At 39.2% G+C, this 21,491-nt stretch overlaps 1 protein-coding gene and 1 long non-coding RNA gene across 14 annotated transcripts in view; one reads left to right on the top strand and one right to left on the bottom strand.

The window, feature by feature from the left end:
- Positions 1 to 3,590, top strand: part of NRCAM (neuronal cell adhesion molecule) — a 145,403-nt gene extending 141,813 nt beyond the window's left edge. For 10 of the 13 annotated variants that reach the window (XM_071423618.1, XM_071423622.1, XM_071423619.1 and 7 more), the window contains one exon: positions 1,201 to 3,590. In XM_071423618.1, coding sequence (XP_071279719.1) covers positions 1,201 to 1,438 — 238 coding nt within the window. In that variant the 3' untranslated portion in view covers positions 1,439 to 3,590. Of the gene's footprint in view, positions 1 to 574; positions 633 to 1,200 lie in introns of all 13 variants that reach the window. The other 3 variants (XM_071423626.1, XM_071423625.1, XM_071423629.1) reach the window with 2 other exon arrangements.
- The window catches only part of LOC139588366 (uncharacterized), a 37,482-nt gene continuing 18,010 nt past the window's right edge, over positions 2,020 to 21,491 (bottom strand). The window contains exon 4 of the long non-coding RNA XR_011678650.1: positions 2,020 to 8,443. This is a non-coding gene — a long non-coding RNA (uncharacterized lncRNA). The remainder of the gene's footprint in view (positions 8,444 to 21,491) is intronic.

Raw genomic sequence — 21,491 nt, 5'->3', positions numbered from 1 at the left:
TTCATTTTTTTGTACCCTATATGCAAATCAAGTCACATGTTCTGTTTAAGACAAGGTATATAATTGCACCCAAAAGTGCAGCTGGCAATGGTGGGTTTCAATTCAAAATGCTTTGGAGCTGCTGCTGAAATCCTCATCTTGACACTGAAGTGCAACGTAAAGGATTCTGAAAAGAGCCCAACTATATCTATTTCATGAAATACAAGCCTACCACAGCTGCAAATTTATTTGAGGATGTTGATGGTGCTGCAGCTTTTCACTGACAAAGGAAAGACCACAGTACTCTGCTACCGGGATCTCCTCTACTGGCCTTTCTTTCCTTTCCTTTTTCTGTTGTCCTCCAAATCACCATCACCATTGTCAGAACATTATCAGTCATGGAGTAGGGTAGGGAGATGGATCTGATAAGAAATGAAAAAGACTAAGCATGCTCTCAACTCCTCAATTCTAGCTACTGTAAGCTAAATTGTTGCTTTACCTGTAATACAGTAAATATTGTAGAAATTTTAAGAGCAACTTATTATTGATACAATACTGATCACTATCAGGATATGGACTTTGCTTTTCTTCTTAGGCTATTTTCATTTGTTTCTTCTGCACCCATTTAATGGAATATGTAGGTCTCTTGAAAGGTAAGGTTAAAAATTGCAAGTCTGGCCTGCATTATGTAACAAATTATTTGAAATGCAGCTCTTTTATTTTCTTTATACTAGTAAAGAAAATCAGTATATTTCATTTAACCAAATTCATTCCTCATTCATTTTCAAGGAGTCAAAGAAATTAAGAAGTTTAACAGACTAACTTCACGGCACATCATGAGCTTGTTACTTTGGAGAACAAACAAATTATTTTTTTTATAGCTTTACAACCCACTTCTTAATGCTTGCAGTTGCATCTACATGACCTCCAAGCCAAGGGCCCAGGTCTTACCACTGAAAAGTCATGCACGATGGGGGAAAAAAAATAAAAGAAACCACAACTCCCCCTCCTGCCACTGAAGACATTCTCTGTTTAAACCATTCTTACACCATGTTTCCATGTGAACTGCATCATATTGATTTGTCTCTACAATGTGATGTGGGTTTACTAAAGGATTATAGGGCTGCACACATGCTTTTCATAAAATCTGCATGCATGGCTGATTTTGTCTTAATAAACAGTACATCCATTAATCCCATGTTTGTTTGTTTGTGTCTGCAGCGATGCAGAGGACCATAAACCTCTAAAAAAAGGAAGCCGGACACCCTCAGACAGAACTGTGAAAAAAGAAGACAGTGATGATAGTTTAGTTGACTATGGAGAAGGTGTAAATGGTCAGTTCAATGAGGATGGCTCCTTTATTGGACAATATAGTGGTAAAAAAGAGAAAGAACCTGCAGAAGGAAATGAAAGCTCTGAGGCTCCTTCTCCTGTAAATGCCATGAATTCATTTGTGTAACCACAGAACTTGATCCCCTTGTATCTCCAGTTTGCTTAAAGCACTTGTACATCCTCCTTCTCATACTATGAACACGCAGGTATCGGAGCTCCTCACCACCCGAAGTTAATGCTATGAGAACATGCAGGTTAACACCAGTACACAGCATAATGACACAGTAAGTGGTATGCTACTATGAGTCAAAATAGAAAATTCAAATTTTGTTCAAAACTTGGGTATTTTTACTTTTTTTTAAAGGAACTGACACAAACAGTAACATCAGCTTGTAATTTTGTTTCCTGTTGAAAATACAGTAAAATGCATGGAAAAAAACCCCCCTACACAACTCACAGATAATCTCGTGTACACTATAAAGACATGGTTTGACAATTTGTTATGCAGTCCTCAGCTGAATCCCTGGATATGAATTCCGTTCTCAATGTCAGAGTGTTATAGTAGTATTATATAGAACTTCAATGTCTTTGTGGACATTGTTGTGAAATTGGTGACTTAATGTCTAGCTATCATATGTCTTTTTGCAAGACAGTTAGGAACAGTATGTACAGTATATAAATGCTAAATGATTTAAGTATGACACTTGCATTTGCTGATGCTTAATGAGACCCTATTATCTGCTCTTTGCTCCTATTACTTTATAGCCTTTTTAATCTGTCAAGTATTACGGCAGTACAGTGTTCTATTTTTACATCAAAACATATTGAATTGATTTTAGGGCATAAAAGATATGCATTGCAATGCATTTTGGAATTTTTACAGTCACTGAAAGAAAAACTTTAAAAATTAAGGAAAATATTCCAGAAAACACAGGGCAAATTACATTCAGTGCCTTTATACAATATGCATTCCGTAATGTGCTGTACTACTAAATCAGTTGGTGCAGTAAACTGTGATTAGCAGACTACTGTCATTGCCAAATAAAGGAAAAATGTGAAGAAAAAGAAGTGTTATGAAACTGTTGTGCTAAAAATGGAAAGTTTAAAATATTTTAAATTACATAAAGAAGAGAATGATTTTTTTTCCCTTTAGAAAAAGCTTTCTACACAGTTACAGCACAACATGTTTTCATGGCCTTAGAATACTTAAAACAAAAATGAAAACAAACAAAACAAACAAAAATCCCAAAACACAACCAGAGTTAAATTATTTACTAACACAGCAAGGAATAAGCTCTTGTAAAATAAATCATTAAAAACCCAAAGCAGCTGACTCCATCATTTGGTGAGAGTGCATTTCTCTCTGTGTCCCAGCCTGATCAGTGTGGCAGCTTTGTAATTATCTCCAGCCTGAAGCAGTGTGGGGGTTACGCTCGGACCACAGCATTCCGTCTGACAAGTGCTAATACGGTTTATTGGTAAAGGATTTCCCTTATCGCTTAAAAAATTATTTTCTCGCATACTATATCAATCAAATGTTTACCTCCAAATATAAATTTTTATAACAACCTATGGTTGAAGGAATGCTCAGTTTCATTTGCCAATAAATTGGTTTTTCATAACTTGCATCAAGTTTAATTTTAAGTAAGCTTTTTATATGTAGATATTTTGTTGAATTTGTAAATACACTTAAAGCGTAGATGCTATATGCTTCTAGGTGTTACAGACAAATAAACCAAGAAAGCTTATGTTGTACTGTGTAAGAAGTACTATAGCCAATGGTGTGCATGGTATTTTAAAGCATCTACTTAATTTCTTTTTTCTTTTTTCTTTTTTTTTTTTTCTGTGAAAATAAAATAGTTATCTGCTCATTTACTGCAGATTCCAACTGAACCATTCAGAGCTTTTGCCAGTGCACTACATTAGCCCATAGGACACCTTGCAGCTTTCATGTATATATTGTAGGTAAAGCACAACTGAAGTAATCCCAAATGTAACCCAGCTGTAATAAGCTTCTTTCGCACCTTTGAGCTTTCCATTGGTCAGTTTTTTTAATGGGAACTGAAATACAAAATGAATTCTATGAACACTGATTACAAAGCACAAAGAGAACATTTCTTCACAGGATTTGCCAATGGTTTTGGTAAAAAAATATCATTTTACTCTTATTTAATTGTAGATGCTGAATTATCTGTGCATGTGGGGGTAAACATACAGGCTCACTTCTGTAATAGTGCAACGGATTTTGTATTAAAAATAAATGTGGTTTTAAAATTTCACTGTTTGTTCTGTTTACACTAGCAGTAAAAATCACATCAGATTAGTCTTGTAATTAAGAATTCAAAGTAGTAAAACAGCATGAAAGAGCTCTGACAGAAGTTGTTCCCATGATGTTACAGAACTTCCATTACTGCCACCAAATTATTTACAGAAACTTGCATACCTTCACATGCTACCAATTGAAAAAATGGTAAATTTGTCTGACCGTTTCCAATTGAAATCTGTGATTTACATTTTACTTCCATGAATGTTTTTATTATTTATTTAGTCATATTACTGCAAAGAAAAGAACTGAAACAGTCATGTTCCATACCTGTAAGAGTGAATAAGAGAAAGTAATGTTGATTTGAAATTAAGAGCCCTCAGATAGGATCCCAAATAAGGATTTTGTGTCCTAAAGGAATTGTCTGACATACAAACTTATGGTTATCTGTTTTTAAATATGAAGTGAGGAATTTTTAGTCATCATCTTTAACAGTACACAAAATCCATTGCAATGCTCTTTTCGTATCTTGTCTATCCTATATATGAATGGAAACAGACTGGGCAGGAGGGCAGCTGTTCTGCGTAGAAGACTGCAGGAGAGCCATGGATTCCAAGAGATGCAGGTGCTTCAGGAGATGTATCCAAAGCTGATGAGTGGGCATGATACTTGAAAGAGGGATCTTATCACTGAATCAGAAGCCATTCTGCCAGCCTTCCCATATTAACTGGAAACCCCTGGATATTTCTGCTCCTGTCACCTGCACAGACTCAGTTCTGGCACTTTTATCTTCAAATATCTTCGCAATATCTTCAGATATCGGCTGCCTTGGTTTTTGTACAGGTATCTGTTGATTTTTGCAGCAATGTAGACTGCCTGGGAGATATGAAATACAGCTGTTTCTGTTTCAATTAAAGAATACTTCCTGAAAAGAGAGGTCTGAGTTCCCTAGGCATAGTTGGGGAGAAGGATTTCATACAGTAACAATTTTTGGAGACACACATACATTATCTATGCATGTTCCCCAAAGTGTACTAATACGTATCGTTGCTACACTTTTCTTTTACTGATATACCTTTGCTTTTGATTTTATTCTCACTGAAGTGATTGTATAAATCCTGAGGGAATTAAAGAGGATACCCCAATCGTAATTTTTCTTGTAATCTATTCTCACATTGTTCCTAGGAAAATGCAATTTCCTCTTAGCAGAGGCAAAGTGGCAAAAGATTTGGGAACCAAATTCTCTTTTCATGATGTCTGGTCTATGTTAAAACAGGAATCCTAGGAATTATATATGAAGAAATATTAGCTACCATCTGGAAGTGTCTTCTTTTCTGAAAAAAAAAACGGGGGGGGGGGGAGAAAATCAGAAAGAGAATGAGATTCCAATAATTTCTGAAAAGCAATTGTCCTTTGTTATGTTTCTGTCCCACTCCCTCTCTTTTTTCCCCCCTTCATCTACCTTAGGAAAGAACATTTCAGAGACTTGGCAGAAGCAGGAACTGGTTTTGTGGGAAGATGGAAATAACTGAATGTACTACTTGTAGGAATCTACCCCCAAATGATGCCCCTAAAGTGAAAGTAAATCCAACTGGCCATCATGTTTTAATCTCTGGCTGCTCTTTGCACATGAGAAGTGGAAACTTTAGATCAAACTGTCAAGATAAATACATGTCAGCAGGACTATGATCGACAGTAGATGTGATCTGTTGTGACTGTAAGCAAGGAGAAAAATGGTTATCCCAGTGTTCTCATGAGTTTTGGCAGCAAAAATATCCACGACATTCCTTACTGTGCTCACATGTAAATGAGCTGGTAAAAAATTGTGATCATGTTCAATACCTGAAGGATGATTCTTCATTTGGGTTTGGAGGAGTTTGTGCTATTTTGTATTTGGCAGCACTGACTTTGTCCCTCCGGATAAATCTGAAGCCAGCTGGCAAGTAATAGGTTTGCACATGTTTAAATTGGAGAGAGGCAGGGTAGGAGACAGCTCCTGTCACCTGGACCCAGCCAGCCTTTTGACCTGTTTTGTCTTGCCCTAAGGTGCTCAACTAAAATAAAGAAGTTTAGAAGGTAGTGTGGTTTCCCTGCCAGCTGAAAAAAACCCAACCGCATCATGTCAGAAATCTAAGCCACTGCTTAGATTTAATTCTGCCTGGCTTTCTGTCACATTTTGGATATAAGCGATGAGGAGGAAACATACCTGGTCCATGCTGTACAAATATGGGTTTCAGACCAGACCTGAGCTTTCTAACAGGGAAAGTTTAGTCAGTCCAGTTCTGGTGCCAAACTTTTTAAAAATTACCAGGTCTTGCGCTACATTGAGGAATGAACTACATTGACCTTTGACAGTAAACTGTACTTGATATGTATCTTCCAGAGGGTGCTGCTACATTTTCCATGTTCCCAAGACTTCAGAAGAGGGATACTTTGGTTTTGAAACCCAACATCTTACCTGAGAGAGGATAGCAGCCCACTCCTCTGTCATGTGTTTGCAAAGATCTAAAGGGTTTCAAGACTTCACAGGACTAAGGGAAGAAATGAAGTTTTCCAAATTGCTGTGTTCAGAATATATTTCGAATAGATATTCTGCAATATATGTACTGTAATGAAAGAGAGTTATGGCATGAAAAGTTTACCTTCTGGTGCGGCAAGAAGAGGTAGTGAAAATGAAACTGCTGGGACAGAGAAAATGCAAGAACAAAAGTATAATAGCTGAGGTTTCTTGGAAAGAGTTGACCAACAGCCAGTAAGATAGCTGGCCTGAATGGCGAAAAGAGAAAAACAGACAAATGGCAGAGGCAGCAGGAGCCCTTGCTTGTGTGGAGCAGCACAGCCTGCTGGGTGCAGACTATCTGTTGGTGACAAACAGCATAAAATAGATCAATAGGACATCACTCTCCTTCCTGATTTTTTAAAATTATTATTTATTTTGTTATTTTTCCAGGAGACTTAGAAAGATGTAAGACAATCTTAAGACATCTTTAAGACAATCTTAAAAATGTCAGTCAAACAATTGAGAATTGCCAGGAAGTTTGTAGGTTTGGCGTAGTGGAAGTAGTAACCAGCTGGCCAATCAAACACACAAGGCTGTTGCTTTAATTTCCTTACTTTTTGAAGTAAGCTAAAACTATCTCCTGGAAAGCACCCGCTTTCTGCAGGTATAGGACAAGGCAATCAGAAGTGATACTTTTCCCTGTTCTTAGGAATTTGACTAGTAGTGTTCCAGTAATATGAGGAAAGTGGGCATTCTCCTAGCTGTTGAGATAAGGAAGATACAAGGAAGCCATACAAACTGATAGGTGAAGAACCTACACAATGAGGTCTCCAAACATGGAATACCAGAATTAATGTTTTTAAAGAGATTCTTCAAGAATAAAACTGAAGAAAGGGAAAAAAAGACAGCTAATTGCAACAGTTTCTGGACAAGTCAGAGGACAGATGAATGTAAAAGAATGCTGACATGGACAGGAAGAGTTTGATTTCCAGTAAGGAGAGGGAAAATGGCCTTTGCTAGGCTATATGATGGCCTGTAGGCACAAATACCACATGAAAAGCACAAGAAAACTGGTTACCCTGCCTATAAGTGAATACTATAGCTTTTATTTTCTAGCAGTACAAACCACAATTTTTTGGTATACTTACATCACTTGAACAATTATCCAGCAAGAATTTCTATTTAACTGAGATTGTTTTTCCTTCCTGTCCTTTTCACTACAGGTGCTTGGTTCCAAAGTTTTGCTTGAATAAGGAAAGAGCCTGTGCTGTTCTACTACAATTAGGCAATGACCATAAACTTTATCAAAATGGAAACTCGGATATATTTTTCTAAAATAAGCTGATTTATCTTTTTTATAATGAGAGGCAGACGGGTCTTCACTCACTAGCATTTAAGCAAGAATTGGCCACTAGAGGGAAGTTACAATTGTTGGTTAGCAGAAGCCCAAAGCGTCTGAAGTACACATCCCGTGTTAATGGATAAAAATGTGTGTGTGTTTGTGTGTGTGTGTGTATCTATAGATATAAAGGCACTATAAAATAGTGGTTAAAAAGAATAAGACACAAGTTCATAATAATTTGCTTGTTTTGCATAACACATTGATTCTGGTTTTCTATGCAACAATAACCTTATTCTAATTCAACCATTTGTTATCATGATTTTCAATTGCATGGACATTTGGGGCAGAAGTGCTGTTTGAGAAGTAAACTGGCAAGAACTATGGGACAGGGATGCTTGGTCTGAGATTCGGCAGAGAGCCGTGTCCCAAAGGCTTTTTCAAGGCAGGATCAGAAGCCAGACAAATGTCTTATTAGGCTGTCAGTTCCCAGATATGTGTCTGTAGGTATGTGTGCCTGGAAGCTGAACAATAATAAAGATTTTTTAAATGCTGTTGACCGGGTTGGTGTGTAGCCAACTAGCTCAGCTTTTGCAATTCATGTGAAGCCTACACTGCCACAATGGGTTTGGAAAAGGCACTGCCTGGGGCTGCTGAACCTGTGCAACTGGAGGGGACAGGTTCCTATGAGAAGTCCAGGAGTGCAGCCTGGCTGGGCAATTTGTAGGACAGCGGTTCATATCACTGAGGTACCATACTTGATCCGGTTTTGAATTTGTCAGGATTGCCCTTAATCTCTGTGTCCAAGCAGAAAAGCTTAAGGTTTTGATGCAGGGGATGGGAGCATCTCGTCAGGCAGCAGATTGCTCTCCGGCAGGAGCGGGGCTCAGCACGGCGCCCCTGGCTCTGACGGTCCTTGGGCTGCCCCTGTGTGAGTGTGTCCAGGGCGGTGACCACCGTTGAGTGTTTTGATCAGGATGGGTAACACACGGCACATTTTCAGTGTCGCAGCCCCAGGAGTCCTGCTGCTCTGAAATGAGATAAAGAAATGCTGGATTGATTCCCGTTGTCAGACAGCGTCATCTTCAGAGGGACTCTGCCTGCGGGAACCAGCTCAGCACATCAGGGCCCATTCGTGTGAGGAGGACAGAAGCTCTGCCCTCTGGGATTGGCATCACATCAGCCTTGTGGTGACAGTGAGGCTGGAAGGGGGAGGCATCTGCAGGGTGCACAGGCTGTGCATGGTTTTGTAGCTGGAGACTTGTTGCATGGATCGAGGCAGCAGAATAAAATAAGAAAGCCTGAGGTGTTAAGAAAATAACAGAAGCTTTCAAAACACTACTATAGAAAAATCATCATGTATCAGCATCATACCAAACAAATAGGTGCATGCTGCTTTAGAGATGAAAATGCAGCCAGAGGTTAATGATAAACAATGAAGAAAATTTAGCGAGTTTTTTCTTTTTGCTGGTGGTGAGAGCAGAGATGCTGAAAATGGGAACCCAGGACAGATGTTTTAGATGGAGAAGGCAGTCTCCACCCTTACAAAGCCACTGAAGCTGCTTTCATTTACACCAGCTGAGACTAGTGCTTGTGGCATTTTAGGCAGGTCTTCAGGCAGAGTTTTGAATATAATGAATATTTTTTAGTGAGTAACTGTCTAATAGAGTGTCAAGGTCTCTCCACTAATGACAGCAGCCTCAGCCTCCAGGGGGGACATCACAGCCACAGCCAGCTTATGTGTTGGAGATAGTCATCTATCAGAACTGTGATCTGTTTTTTCTAAATCACATTTTCTAAATTCAGCCTCCAACTGAAAAACATTCTACTAAAAAAGCAAAACATTAATTATGTACCTAATTTTGGTGAAATTATGGCTCATCGCTTGTTCACTAGCAATTTGTAATAATGAAAATAATGCAAGGCCCATTGCAGAAGCTTAGTCCATTTTTATGGACTTAGTCTATTTTTATGAGGCTTGCTCTCAGGGTGTACATTTTAATTCTACACATAAAAGCTTGGAGAGAATCACTGCAATATCCTTTTTACTTGTAGATAAAAGTTTCTATTTTAATGGCTGGCATTTGATATTCCATGTAAAAAATAGAAGAAACAGGATAAATTTCACTATCACTCATAAGCTTTTCTGCAGGTTTAGTTCTGGCTTTTGTTGTGTGTCAGGCTTTTTTTTTTTTTTTTAAATGTCTAGTAGAATAGATTTCAAGAGTGATTTGCATCTATTCATCACCTCATGATGAGGTTTTCAGTAAGATGTTTGGAGAAAGATTATTGTATACCATAATGTCTATCAAAAATCTGATCTGACAATCAGTGCAACCTAGTCCTGCATTTAGCAAGTCTTTCCCTGTAACTCAGATTTTAATGTCAAAGCAGCTTTACATGTCAGACTTGAATCCGTATAAAAATACACAGATACTGAATTTGAAATGTTCAGCTACTTCAAGTGGCAAAATAAAAGCTAATGTATGAAACACATGGATTGCTCTAGATCAAGACAAATTACAAACCAGTAAATTATGGGGGGGTTAGGGGGTTGATTTCTATTGAAGATAACATAAAATGAAGCATATAGGAGCAGAAATTATAGCCTTGCTAAAAGTCTTGCCATTAGTTTATGTTCTGGTCTCACATCAAGAACTACAATTCCTCCACCCCACACGCAGCCTTAAGGAACCAGCTCTGCTCTGAGGCAGGGCTCTCACCCAGCTTCAAATCCTACCACCATCACAGAGAGGAAGAGTTATGGGGGAGAGAGGTCACTTAAGGAAGGCTCATCCTTGGAGAACATTTGATTTTCCCCTCCTTCAAAGTGCTAGGTGAACATCTCACACAGTAACCACTGGAAACAGTTCCTGCAAACAGGGTGGCTGTGGCCACTTGGTTTAACTTGGTCTTAACAAGTGTTTCATTATGTATTTTGAATTTAACTTTATAAAGAACTGACACATCCGGAGTTATTTATAAAAAAGAAAAGGAAAGGAATACAGAGTAAACCAAGGCTTTGTGCACCTTTAATTCAGTCCAGCAAATACAAATAGACCAGTGTGTTACCATGTAGAAGATCAAAGACAAATGAAGATGCCCACCTGAGTCAGCAAGATCACCCATTTTCCTTACACAGGGCAGAGACTTGCACTGGTACAGAGATGAACATTTACCTAGGTTAGGAGAGACCAGCCTACCAGTGTCATGAGGTTCACTGTCATGGGAATGGCCCCAAGACACTTTTGCACACTCAAAGAAAGTGTGCAGAAAGAATAAGTTAATGTGTTTCCTTTGCCAGCATAGGAAGAGCCTGCCTGTGTGCTCGTGTTTGCAGGGGTCCCAGGATAAGGGAAGAGATGAGAATCTTGACACCATGTTTCAGAAGGCTGATTTATTATTTTATCTTATATATTATATGAAAAGAAAATGATATATTAAAACTATACTAAAAGAATAGAAGAAAGGATTTCATCAGAAGGCTAGCAAGGAAATGAATGGAATGATAATAAAGTCTTGTGACTGACCAGAGTCCCAACACAGCTGGACCCATGATTGGTCATCAAGTAGAAACAACTCACATGGACCAATCAAAGATGCATCTGTTGCATCCCACAGCAGCAGATAATTATTGTTTACATTTAGTTTCTGAGGCCTTGCAGGAGAAAAAATCCCGGCAAAAGGATTTTTCATAAAATATATCTGTGACATGCCTGGTCAGAGAAAAAGGGGAAACCAGTGTCCAGGTCTTTCTGAGCCAGTGTGATGTTGGTGCTGTCATTCAAGCTATCTCCACAGCAAGCATCTACAAACCCTGCTGCAGGGGAAAAACAGAGACAGAGCAGGACTTGGAGGTATGTGCCTGAACCCCTCCTGAATTACTCTGCCTGGAATTGCTACTGATCACAAGTAAACTATGCTAATGCCAAAACAAGGTATCATGGCTGCTGAGGAAGGGCATGCTTTGGTGTGGAGAGCTATGTGTCATTCTCAGGTTCTCTTGTCTTGCCGTAGTGGTTGACTCCCAAGATAAGCTGTGACTTATGTAAAATCAAGTGGCCAGATATTGTGCTTTTCTGTTAATTCACATTGTTACATGTATTAAGTGTTGATGCAGCATCTGTGCATAGGACAGACTAAGTACTGAAAATGAACTCCTGAGTATACTGTGAATAGAGCACCCATTAGTGCTCTTTATTGACCTCATGATAAACAGGATATTTACTCCATGTTACACTGTTGTGCTCTTACCTTGCATGCTGGTCAACAGAACACTTGGAACTATTCTGTTGACTTTTGGCTTCTTAGTTTTGATAGAGATACTTGAGACCCATGTAAAGGAGCTGGAATTCAGAATCAGCATGGATTTCCTAAGCACATTAACTTTACAGTAGATCTTCACCTCCAAAAGTACTCAGAAATGAGTACACACACAGACACACACACACACACAATTTTCCTGTACGAAACAAAAAACCATTTGCCCTCACTGCATTAAACACTCAGAGAGTAAATCCAGAGAGAGCGTGTGTCGTGCAAAATGAGTATATTCTGAGATGCTGCAGGTTGGTGGCTGTGAATCACAATGCTGCTCAGATCTGTAAGTCTCTCCAGGTTTCATTGCTCCTGAAGCAACAGGTAACAAACTAAAAATGCTTTCAACTCTTCTAAAACTGAGTGTCTTTAGGTTTAACCCCAGCTGGCAACTAAGTACCACACAGCTGCTCACTCCAAATGGTTTAGGTAAATATGTTTGTTGAAAGGTTACTGGCCAGATTGAATAGCCCCAGGCATCCTGCTTCAGTTTTGGCATGGGTCCATGCACCACCCTTGCAAGAAAGGTTGTCAACTTCATGAATCTATCCACTACTTTTTTTTTCACCTTCTAACATAATAATAAGCTGAAAACATGCCTCACCTTGAAGTGATAAAATTAAAATATATACTGATTAAAATAAATTGCACATACCTGAGCTGCATGTGGCCAAGTGTTAGTAATGAGATATTATAATTACCAATTGCACCCCTACATTTTCAACAGGTATGCTCAAGCCACATTCAGCATATATACATATTTCTACTGAAATATACTTATATCCAGGTATTTTCAGTCATAATTCCTTAGAACATTCAAACCAGTGCTGAAGCCTCCCCTCGTTCCTAAGGTTCAGTGGAGCTTTGGAACATGTTAGTTTGCATCATTCTGCATTAAAGCAAACAGCTGAAGTTAAGCCCTAATGAAAGCATGCTTTTGGATTGTTGTTGACTCTGCACTGCCCTCAGTGGATTTGTCTCCACTGTTAATTAGAAGCATCCCTGGTCCAGGCTCTGTTCTGGGGCCCCAACCAGCCCCACAGCACTGCTGTCAGCTCATTACCAGGCTGTCTTGAAGGGCTCTGCAAGTGCTCTGTGGGGTCTCAGAGGTACCTGCTCCCAGCTGGCAATGGAGACAGGACTATGTGAGCTCTGGCTCCCTTCAGTGCTGTCTCAGCACGTTCCATATGCCAAACAGTTAAGATGTACTACAGCCATGCTGCAGGAAGAACATAATCCTGTACCACTACCACAGCTTTAGGCTTGGGGAGGGGGAAGGAGGGTCAGGCTGAGCCTCAGTGGGGGCAGCTCATCCCCTGCAAAGTGGGGTCTACACAGGGTTGTCAAGACCAGGTCTGTGCTCCTTGGTCTTGTGGTTACCACCTCATCCTACACCTTCTTTAATTTGAGAACATACACCTGTATGCACATTTGTCTCAGCACTTCTCTGGTTCTGAGACAAATGTGTCACCCTGAAAAGGGAGATAAAGGGGGAGAGGGAAGGGATCCTTCAACTTTAAATAACACTCCCTAAAATTACCCAATCATATTTTCTGAGGAAATAAATAGTTAGTTTAGAAAACCAGCTCTGCATGTGTACTTTTGCAAGCAGAGCAGTGACCATGCCTACCAGAAAGCAAAATCCCACGGAGTTCACTGCACTGTGAAATAAAATCCAAAGTGGCTAGTAGGAAGAACATTCCACTCTTCTGTGAGGTTGAAGACTCTCTCCAACTAATGACACTATAGAGTAATTGATCTTGTGTGGCTGCTGTATTTTCTTGCAGTGCTCAGCTTTTGCTCTGTGATCACAGATGAGTTTTACAACAGGTTGGTTTTCCAAGGCTGCTTTCTTTTCTCTCTCATATGGCATGATCTATTTCTTAAGATAATATAATTAAATTAATTAAATTTCATAGTTTGCTTGAGACACAAGAAATCATCACTATTAAAAATGTCCTTTTAAAGTGTTTTTTTTTAAATATTTGAGTTTTTAAGGACATGAACTAACAGCAAAAATGAACAGGACAAAGTGCACAGATCAAAGAACATGCAGGTATGGTATACATAGGGTGGCCAGCATATATGATGTAGTGTACCCAGTTGAAGGTACATTTCACATATACACTGATTCAAGCATTAACACCCCAACAGAATTCAGAGGTAAGTGCCAAAGAAGAGAGCATAGGAGGGGTGAGGATGGTGAGGAAATAGGTAAGCAACAGACCAGAGAAAAAAGGCAGAGATAAAAGCAGTGTGAGTGACCAAAACAAAACTTTTGTGCCACAGATGTATTTACTTCTGCAGCTTTGAAAGAAATTAATCTCTAAGATCTTCACATTGGTTTTCTATAAATAGGCAAGAATAGATCCACTTAGAAACACTTTATTGCGTCTATGACATGAAGGAAGCATTAACCTTGAAACAAAAAGCAAGAGATGAATGGCTGACTGCCCAAGCCTAAAAGGAAACTGCCTGCCCATTGCTGCATGCATATCTGTGTGATGCCTTAAAATGTTTTTTTTTTGAGGGAAAAGAACAATTTTAGACCCAAGTAATAGCCACTCTTCTACCAAATAGTAGTTAATAAGACATCCATGGAGAATTGAGTTGATTTAAATAGTTTATTCTAAAGGGTATTTAGCAATCGTGTTCCCACTAACTGGATAATTAAATAAGTCACACTCTTCATTTAGAAATGCAGTTCATTTTTAATGACCTAATATCTGGGTGCACAGTTTTTTTCTCAGAATCCAGCCCCCCTTGGGGCCTCACACTGCACTAAAACCACTGAGCTGAGAAAACACTGCTTTATGTTTTGGATAGTCAAACCACAAGTGATAGACTACAGACATGTATGTTATCAGCTTCAAAATTAGTAACTTCCTGTGGGTAATAGCCTTAAGGGCAAATTGAAATTTATGTGGTGAAGTTAATGGAAATAAGATCAGTTTTCACTGTTCATACTATATACTTTTCCAGTGGGTTCAGCTTGCTGTTGTGCTGCCCTGACTACCAGGTCCCCTTCTGGTAGTGAAAGAGAACAGAGTCCCTCCTCAGTCCAAACTGCTCCCACTGAGTAGGACTGAACAGGTTGGAAACAGACACTGGGACTGGCAGAATTCAGTCACTGTGGAAAAGAGATCTCAATTAAATAAGTCTCTTTTTTCTACTCTTATGTCTGTGATTTTCCTCCATGAGACCAGATCCATTACCAGAAGGAATCTGTTATGGTTGTTATTATTCATGTTACAAAAGTACAGTGAGGCTTTTAGAGATCCCAATATGTTAAGTGATACTAAAAATGTGATTGGGCCCTTTGCATCCAATTTAAGTTGCTTAAAAAAAACCTTAGCTTTTGACTTTAAATTAATCTTTATCCTCTCACAAGACACACTGATAAGATATTTCTCTATTTTCCAAATTCTCTTAAATAGCAGCCAACTGTAAGTGTCAGGTCCAAGTCTTAAATCCTTCTGCTAAGAGTAAAAATGCACATTATGGACTAGGAGAGGAAATGGAGACACAGCAGGACCCATGAGACTTGCCACTATCCACTTACTTCTCTAAGATGTTTATTTAACAGAAGGAACCAGCTTAACTTTTTTCTTCCCCAAGAACTGAAAGGGTGTTGCTTAAGGGACAGATTCTTATAAAAAGTATACTCACCTCCAGCTAAAAGCAGAAGTTAAGGCACACGAATTTATTCAGTAATATTGCTTGGAGATTCCTGAGCAAGCTGACATAGAATGTACTTGTCACTGCAGGAACTGTGTGAGGGCTGGTGGAGAAGGGGAATGGTGGGGATGGTGGGGAGCTTTTAGTGGTCAAGGGAAAGGCTCCTGTGTTCTTCTGCCACCATCCTCAGATCTCTTCTCCTTCCCCAGACCCAGGGGAGCCCCGTTGTAGGCTTTCTATTCAATGTGAAAGCTTTTTTGACTAAAAATTCATTGCTGCAGATTTACTGCCTAATCTCAGTGGAATTTAATTTGTTAGTTTTGAAATGGGAGTGTCCCTTCAGTGTATTTTGAGGATACAGCCACAGCTTTACCTTGGTGAAGGCTGGGTGTGATATGGATTTGTCCTGTGACTGCTCATAAGCTCTTGGCCTTAGACCTTACTTTGTACAATCAATAATGTTTGGGAATCTGAATATTAAACATAAGCAGATGATATAGCAGTTCAGGTAAACAAACTAAAATGTTAGTCTGGAAAATTAATGCAGGAAAACAGGAACAACAAATTCTAGGTAATTTACCTTTTCAATAGGGACAGAAATCATAGAACTTATAGGTTGTAAATCTTTATAGAGTCTTGCTGTAGGTGCAATTAATTATCAATTTGGAATCAGAAAAACTCAAAATACAGGCAAGTTCATTAAAACAGGAGAATAAATGGGGAACTGTGCAAAAAACCCACTTGTCCTTAAATCACAGATTCTTTAGGAAATCAAATCTCTGCCCTTGAAGAAAGATATCTCAGTCTGTTAAATCCTGGCATGGGTGATTTGAATCCATCATGTCAGAAGTATAGTCCTCCTGCTGGAAGAACTCCAGAAATGAGATTAGCAGTTGTTCAAGCAGGAAGTAATAATAGCAATTTAGCCTCCTTTGGGGAAAGGTAACACCACAACAATGTGATTTTCCTGGGATAATGCAGCATTAGGCTGGTGAATGAGTTGATGTCATTGATAAAAGGTAGACTGGAAACTGTGATTACTCCAGTGAAATAAGTTTCAGTCTAAGAGAAAGGGCATAAATCATGATATGTACCTGAAAAATAGCCTGACATTATGCCCAAGAAGATAAAATGGCTACAAACACACATGGGTATCATACAAAAATTTTCAAGATTATATTGATGGCAATAATCCATCACACACCATTTTAGTTATCAATTGTGAATGTCTAGATATCATCCAAAACCCAAAAATGGACAAAATAATACTTCACAAAACTTCTAGTTTTGCCCATACAGCTGCAGAAAGAAGCTGAACCCTGACTCTTTGGAGCCCTTGGAGCCTGGTTCTGTTTTGAATTGACATGGCAAAGAGGTGAGGTCCCACAGCCCTGTCCTGTGGTGCGTCCACAGCTATCAGTGATGGGATTTCACAGGCTTGAACTGCAGTGAAGATGCATCTCTGTAGGAGATGATGTGCAAGTCAGCACCCTGGCCTGCAGCTGGAGAAAATACCTTTGCTCAGCCACTGAGAAAAGGTATTATTTCAAATAAATGCATGGTATCTTTTTTAATTATCATTCCTGAAAGAACACAGAACACAAGAAGAAGCTGAGCCAGTGGGACAGGAAGATACATACAAACTAAGAGTGAAAGCACTGATGGCAATTTGGCAGCCTAAGGAGTACTAGAGGGATGATAATGAATAGGAACTGTTTTTTCAGGCACTGAATACAGCTACTGTGATTCAGATTTGGAAGCTGTATAAAGGTCTGTAAAGAGTAGGAAAAAACCATTATTGAGACTGCAGTTCTGAGCAGATCCTATGTAACCCCAGGGGTCAGAGTTTGGTGCTATGATAACACATCTGACTGCTTAACTGGGATGTTTTCATAGCTATGTATAAAGTGATTTCTGGGAAGACAGATCTGCAGCTGAACCATTTATCATTGTTTATGGGCTGGCTGGGTACAGACCATGTCTCAGGAGCTCAGATGCTTCCTGTGGCTCTACCTTAAGTGTACATATCAGAGTAGACATCCTTTACTCCTTGACTGGCACTCTTTCTCTGCATTGGAAACTAAACAAATCTGGACTCTGCAGCATCAAAGGAGCCCTTAAACGCTCTTATTGGTCCAAAATAGTCCCTTTCCAATTTCACATTACCAAGCTGTACATTACCAAGTGCAGAAAATGTATGGGTCTCAAAAAGACTCCCTTTCTACTGTAACAAAGACCACTTTCCTTTTCCAAGAGACAAAGAAACAGAGATTTGCCAGAACTACTAATATTGGGAGAGAGAAAAAAAATAGGAAGCAGAGGAGTGCAGCTACTATCTGGAGCTGTTACTCTGATTCAGACAAGGGTGAGACAAGATGAGACCCAAATTTGAACAGAAAGAGGCATAAAAACTCACATAGGATGTGATACCAAGAAAATATATAATGGTTGACATGCTAAAAACAGAGAGAAATTGAGTTGGATGACACAATATTTCTTCTTCCATAAATGTTGTGAAATCTCTGTGCAGAGAAGTCTCACAAAGCAAGGAAAAATGTGGGCAGAAGGGCTTTTGGAGGCAGTCACAGACAGCTCACTTGGTAGAAATGCAGAGGTAAGGATGAAAAGGGGAGCTACACAGAACAGGCTGAGAACTCTCTTTTGGAAAGGAGACATTAGATACCACAATGGTAAGTAGACCTTGGTATTTCTGTTCCATACATACACAATGAAAATTCTTTGTGAGTTTATGTGATAAGACTGGCAAAACCCCATTTATTTCTGAATTATTCACTTAATAGGAGTTTCTGCATTTTTCCAGTATGAAAAAGGCAATGTAATTAAATGGGTGTATAAACTGAGTAGATATCATGGTCAAGCAGATATAACCTATTGCAGGGAAATGCCATTGAACTTGCCCCATGTAATTAACAAACAATCATCAGCTTGATCAGGCCCTGCAGAGATGTGCTTTCATTAGCCTGAGCTGGCTATTGATAGCTTCCTGCATTTCCATCACCCCCTGGAGCACGAGGCAGCACTTCACATGTGTCTGTATTCAGGACTGCTTGGTCAGACATGGGGAAAGACTGCTCGGGGCCAGCTGGGATAATGATTTTTAACAGCTGAACTACAGGGTCCTAGGCAATTATATAAAGTTAATTCAGTTTGTAAATCCAATTAAAAATAAGTTTTAGCACCATGAAAAGCAAAGCTTTTTACTGTAATTATAGAAATATGCTTAGGCTAATTATTTTTCTTATCAGAATGCAAAACAATGTTTGATGAGTCTAGTTCTGTATTATCAGCAGTTTACAAATATCACAGAAATTGTGCAGGTTTGAAAGCTTGGCTCTGGTTATGTGAGAAATGAAGCAAGTCTAAGCAAGTTCCCACACAGAATCAGGAATTGTGTCAGGCTTTTGATTTAGTGGCATCAGAAGTTACCGAAGGTCTGCAGCCAGCAAGATTCTCACAACTGAAGAAGCAGCTCCTTGTTTGATAAGTTTAGGCTGCCCATGTACACTGGCTCACAGCCACAAGTTTGAAAGTAAATGAGTGCAGCTTTTGTGGGAGCGCAGGAGAAGCTCCTAGTGACTGCATGATTACTGGGTTTTGGCATTCATCTGATATACATGATCATGTATTCTAATGAGCATGGTAATGTTATAAAAATGTGATAAAATAAGCCTTCAGTAGGCCACCTGTGTAATAATGGCTTCTGTTGTTATTGTAAGTGATATTGCATATTGTTCAGATTATCAACATGGCAGAAAAAAAGATCTAAAACCTTTAAAATAATATAATTCAAAATTGCTATGAAACATCCCATTCCCCAAATTCTACGGGAATAAATACAAATTTATCATCCAAATCCACAGACAATCTCGGCAATCTCAATTTGTATATATTTTTCTTCAAGTGTAAGGATAAGGATTTCAAAAAGAGGGATGCTCCTGAAATATGATATATTTTATTTTCAGGTAGCATGAGCAATATACACTGATGCTGACCTGCCTTTCTTGAGGACCTCTCTATCTAGGTAGAAAAGATAGAATAAATGAAGTACAGTTTCGAACTTTTCAGTGTTGTGACTACATGTTAAATACATTTAAAATACATTGAAAAGATCCAGGTACTCTCTCTGGCATTTAATTCCCCATCTTTATTCATCTGGGGAGATTTATGGCTTTTTCTGCCTTTTTCAACATGGCCACAGTTGCTACACTCAAGATACCAATCAGGTGGAAGACTCAGGTAGCCTTGGCTCCTCATCTTCACTGACTTTTTTCTTCTTCTAGATGTCTTTTTATTATTGGCCTTTTCTAAAATCACTAAAAATTTTGTATAGCAACCCATTATCTTCCAAGTGTTTTTCACTGTATCTTCACAGTTCTTACTAACCTTCACAGCTTTGTCCCAGTACTTAACCCACAAGATTCAAACTGCTTCTATCCAAGCAAATAAAAAAAATATTTGACAATGCAGAAAAAGTGTTGCCAAGCACTTGGTAGCTGAAAATCTGCAAGGACTCATAGGAGGATTTGAGGAATGTGACACCTCTTGGGAGGATCATTGCATAGGTTGTGTGCTAATTCTGAAAACTGAAGTATTCAAACCTGGGTTATTTTTTTTTTATGCAGCTGTCTAGAATGGAATTTGAGGTCAGCAGAGGGACTTACTTTTCTCTTGAGTGTTTTCAGAGCTCATTGTTCCCCCCTGTGCCCAGGAACCATTTGGGAGTTTTGCCTCTGGGACTCCTGGAGGGACAGAGATGGAAAGACTCTAACATCTGCATGTGGGCTGCCTTCAGCTTTGTAAGATTTGCTGAAAACGGTGGTGGCATCTCAACCCTTCCAGATCTGGCCAATTTCAGCCCTACTCTTCTTTCAGTGTGCTGCAGTAATTATCAGATGATGAGAAACTCTCCACAGCCTGCCTCCCCTGGCAGCAAGGCTGCCAGCTTCAGACAAATCTTGGCTGTCTCCCAGTGCAGGGCAGTGAGCCCAGACACCAATGAATGACCCTCTTCTGCCATATAGACACAGGACACACACTCCTTTTGAAGGAAACTGCTGTGAGGTGAGTTGTTCAGCTGTCCTTGCATTTAGTATGCTAAAATAATGTCCTTGTGTTTTAAGGAGGATGTGTTATGGAGATACCAGACATGTTCAAGATAGGTTCAAAGAAGCCAGGAATTTTGGGAACTCAAGGAAAGCAGGGCTGTGTATCTCTCTCATCTAAAGTGTTTGATAAAAATCCCAAAACTCACAGTTATTTCACTTTTTTACCTATTCACTGATAAAAACACTTCACAGCTCCTTGACAAGCGTCATGTTAATGAGAACAAGGTGACTATGAGGCATAAGGGGTGCTCAAATAGTTTTGAAATATCTCCTTCCAAATTGTTGACAATATCCCTCTTACTCCATTAATTTAAATCACACTGAATTCACAATAGAGGTAACTGAGAGAGGGATAAATGTATGCAAAAAAAATAATCTACTTGGTTCGCATTTTCTAACCCTCTTTCCTCTAAATTGAACGTATATCAATATATGTTTGAAATATCAAACATACAGCCATCTATGGCTTTTACTTTGGCTGACAGAGGGGGAAGTGCCAGTTTTTTTAAATCCTGGTGTAGACCCTTACTCATGTTTGGATGATACTTTGTGGGCATCCAATACTGTCAGTTCTGACTCTGGATCCTGGCATCTAAGGACTGTAGCTCTGCTTGCCACTGTGTCCTCCTCTGACTTTACTAAGTGTAAGGCTTGGGCTAGGTCAGCCTGCTGAGATGAGGGAATACCTAGTTTTATGTGTCACTGGCATTTATGGGTTACTGGGATGGGAAAGAAGCTCATTTATGTAATACAGCCTGCACATTGCTATGTGCCCCAAGGGGAGATATTTGCTGCAAAGCACTGCCAAAAATACATGCTTAAAAAATTAGTAGCTTTGGGGGATAAAAATTGAACTTGAGCAGCTATAAGGATGATTAGCTCCTTAAATCTCTTCTGTGAATCCTATTAAATTCAACTTCTACTGCCTGAAGAGCTTCTGTCCTCTTCCCCTGCCAG

This window comes from Agelaius tricolor, unplaced genomic scaffold (assembly GCF_023055355.1).
Source record: "Agelaius tricolor isolate 1412-34295 unplaced genomic scaffold, bAgeTri1.0.p SCAF_3, whole genome shotgun sequence".
In the NCBI taxonomy this organism is placed as follows: domain Eukaryota; kingdom Metazoa; phylum Chordata; class Aves; order Passeriformes; family Icteridae; genus Agelaius; species Agelaius tricolor.
The sequence above is the reverse complement of the archived record's forward strand: the minus strand, read 5'-3'. Positions and strand labels throughout refer to the sequence as shown.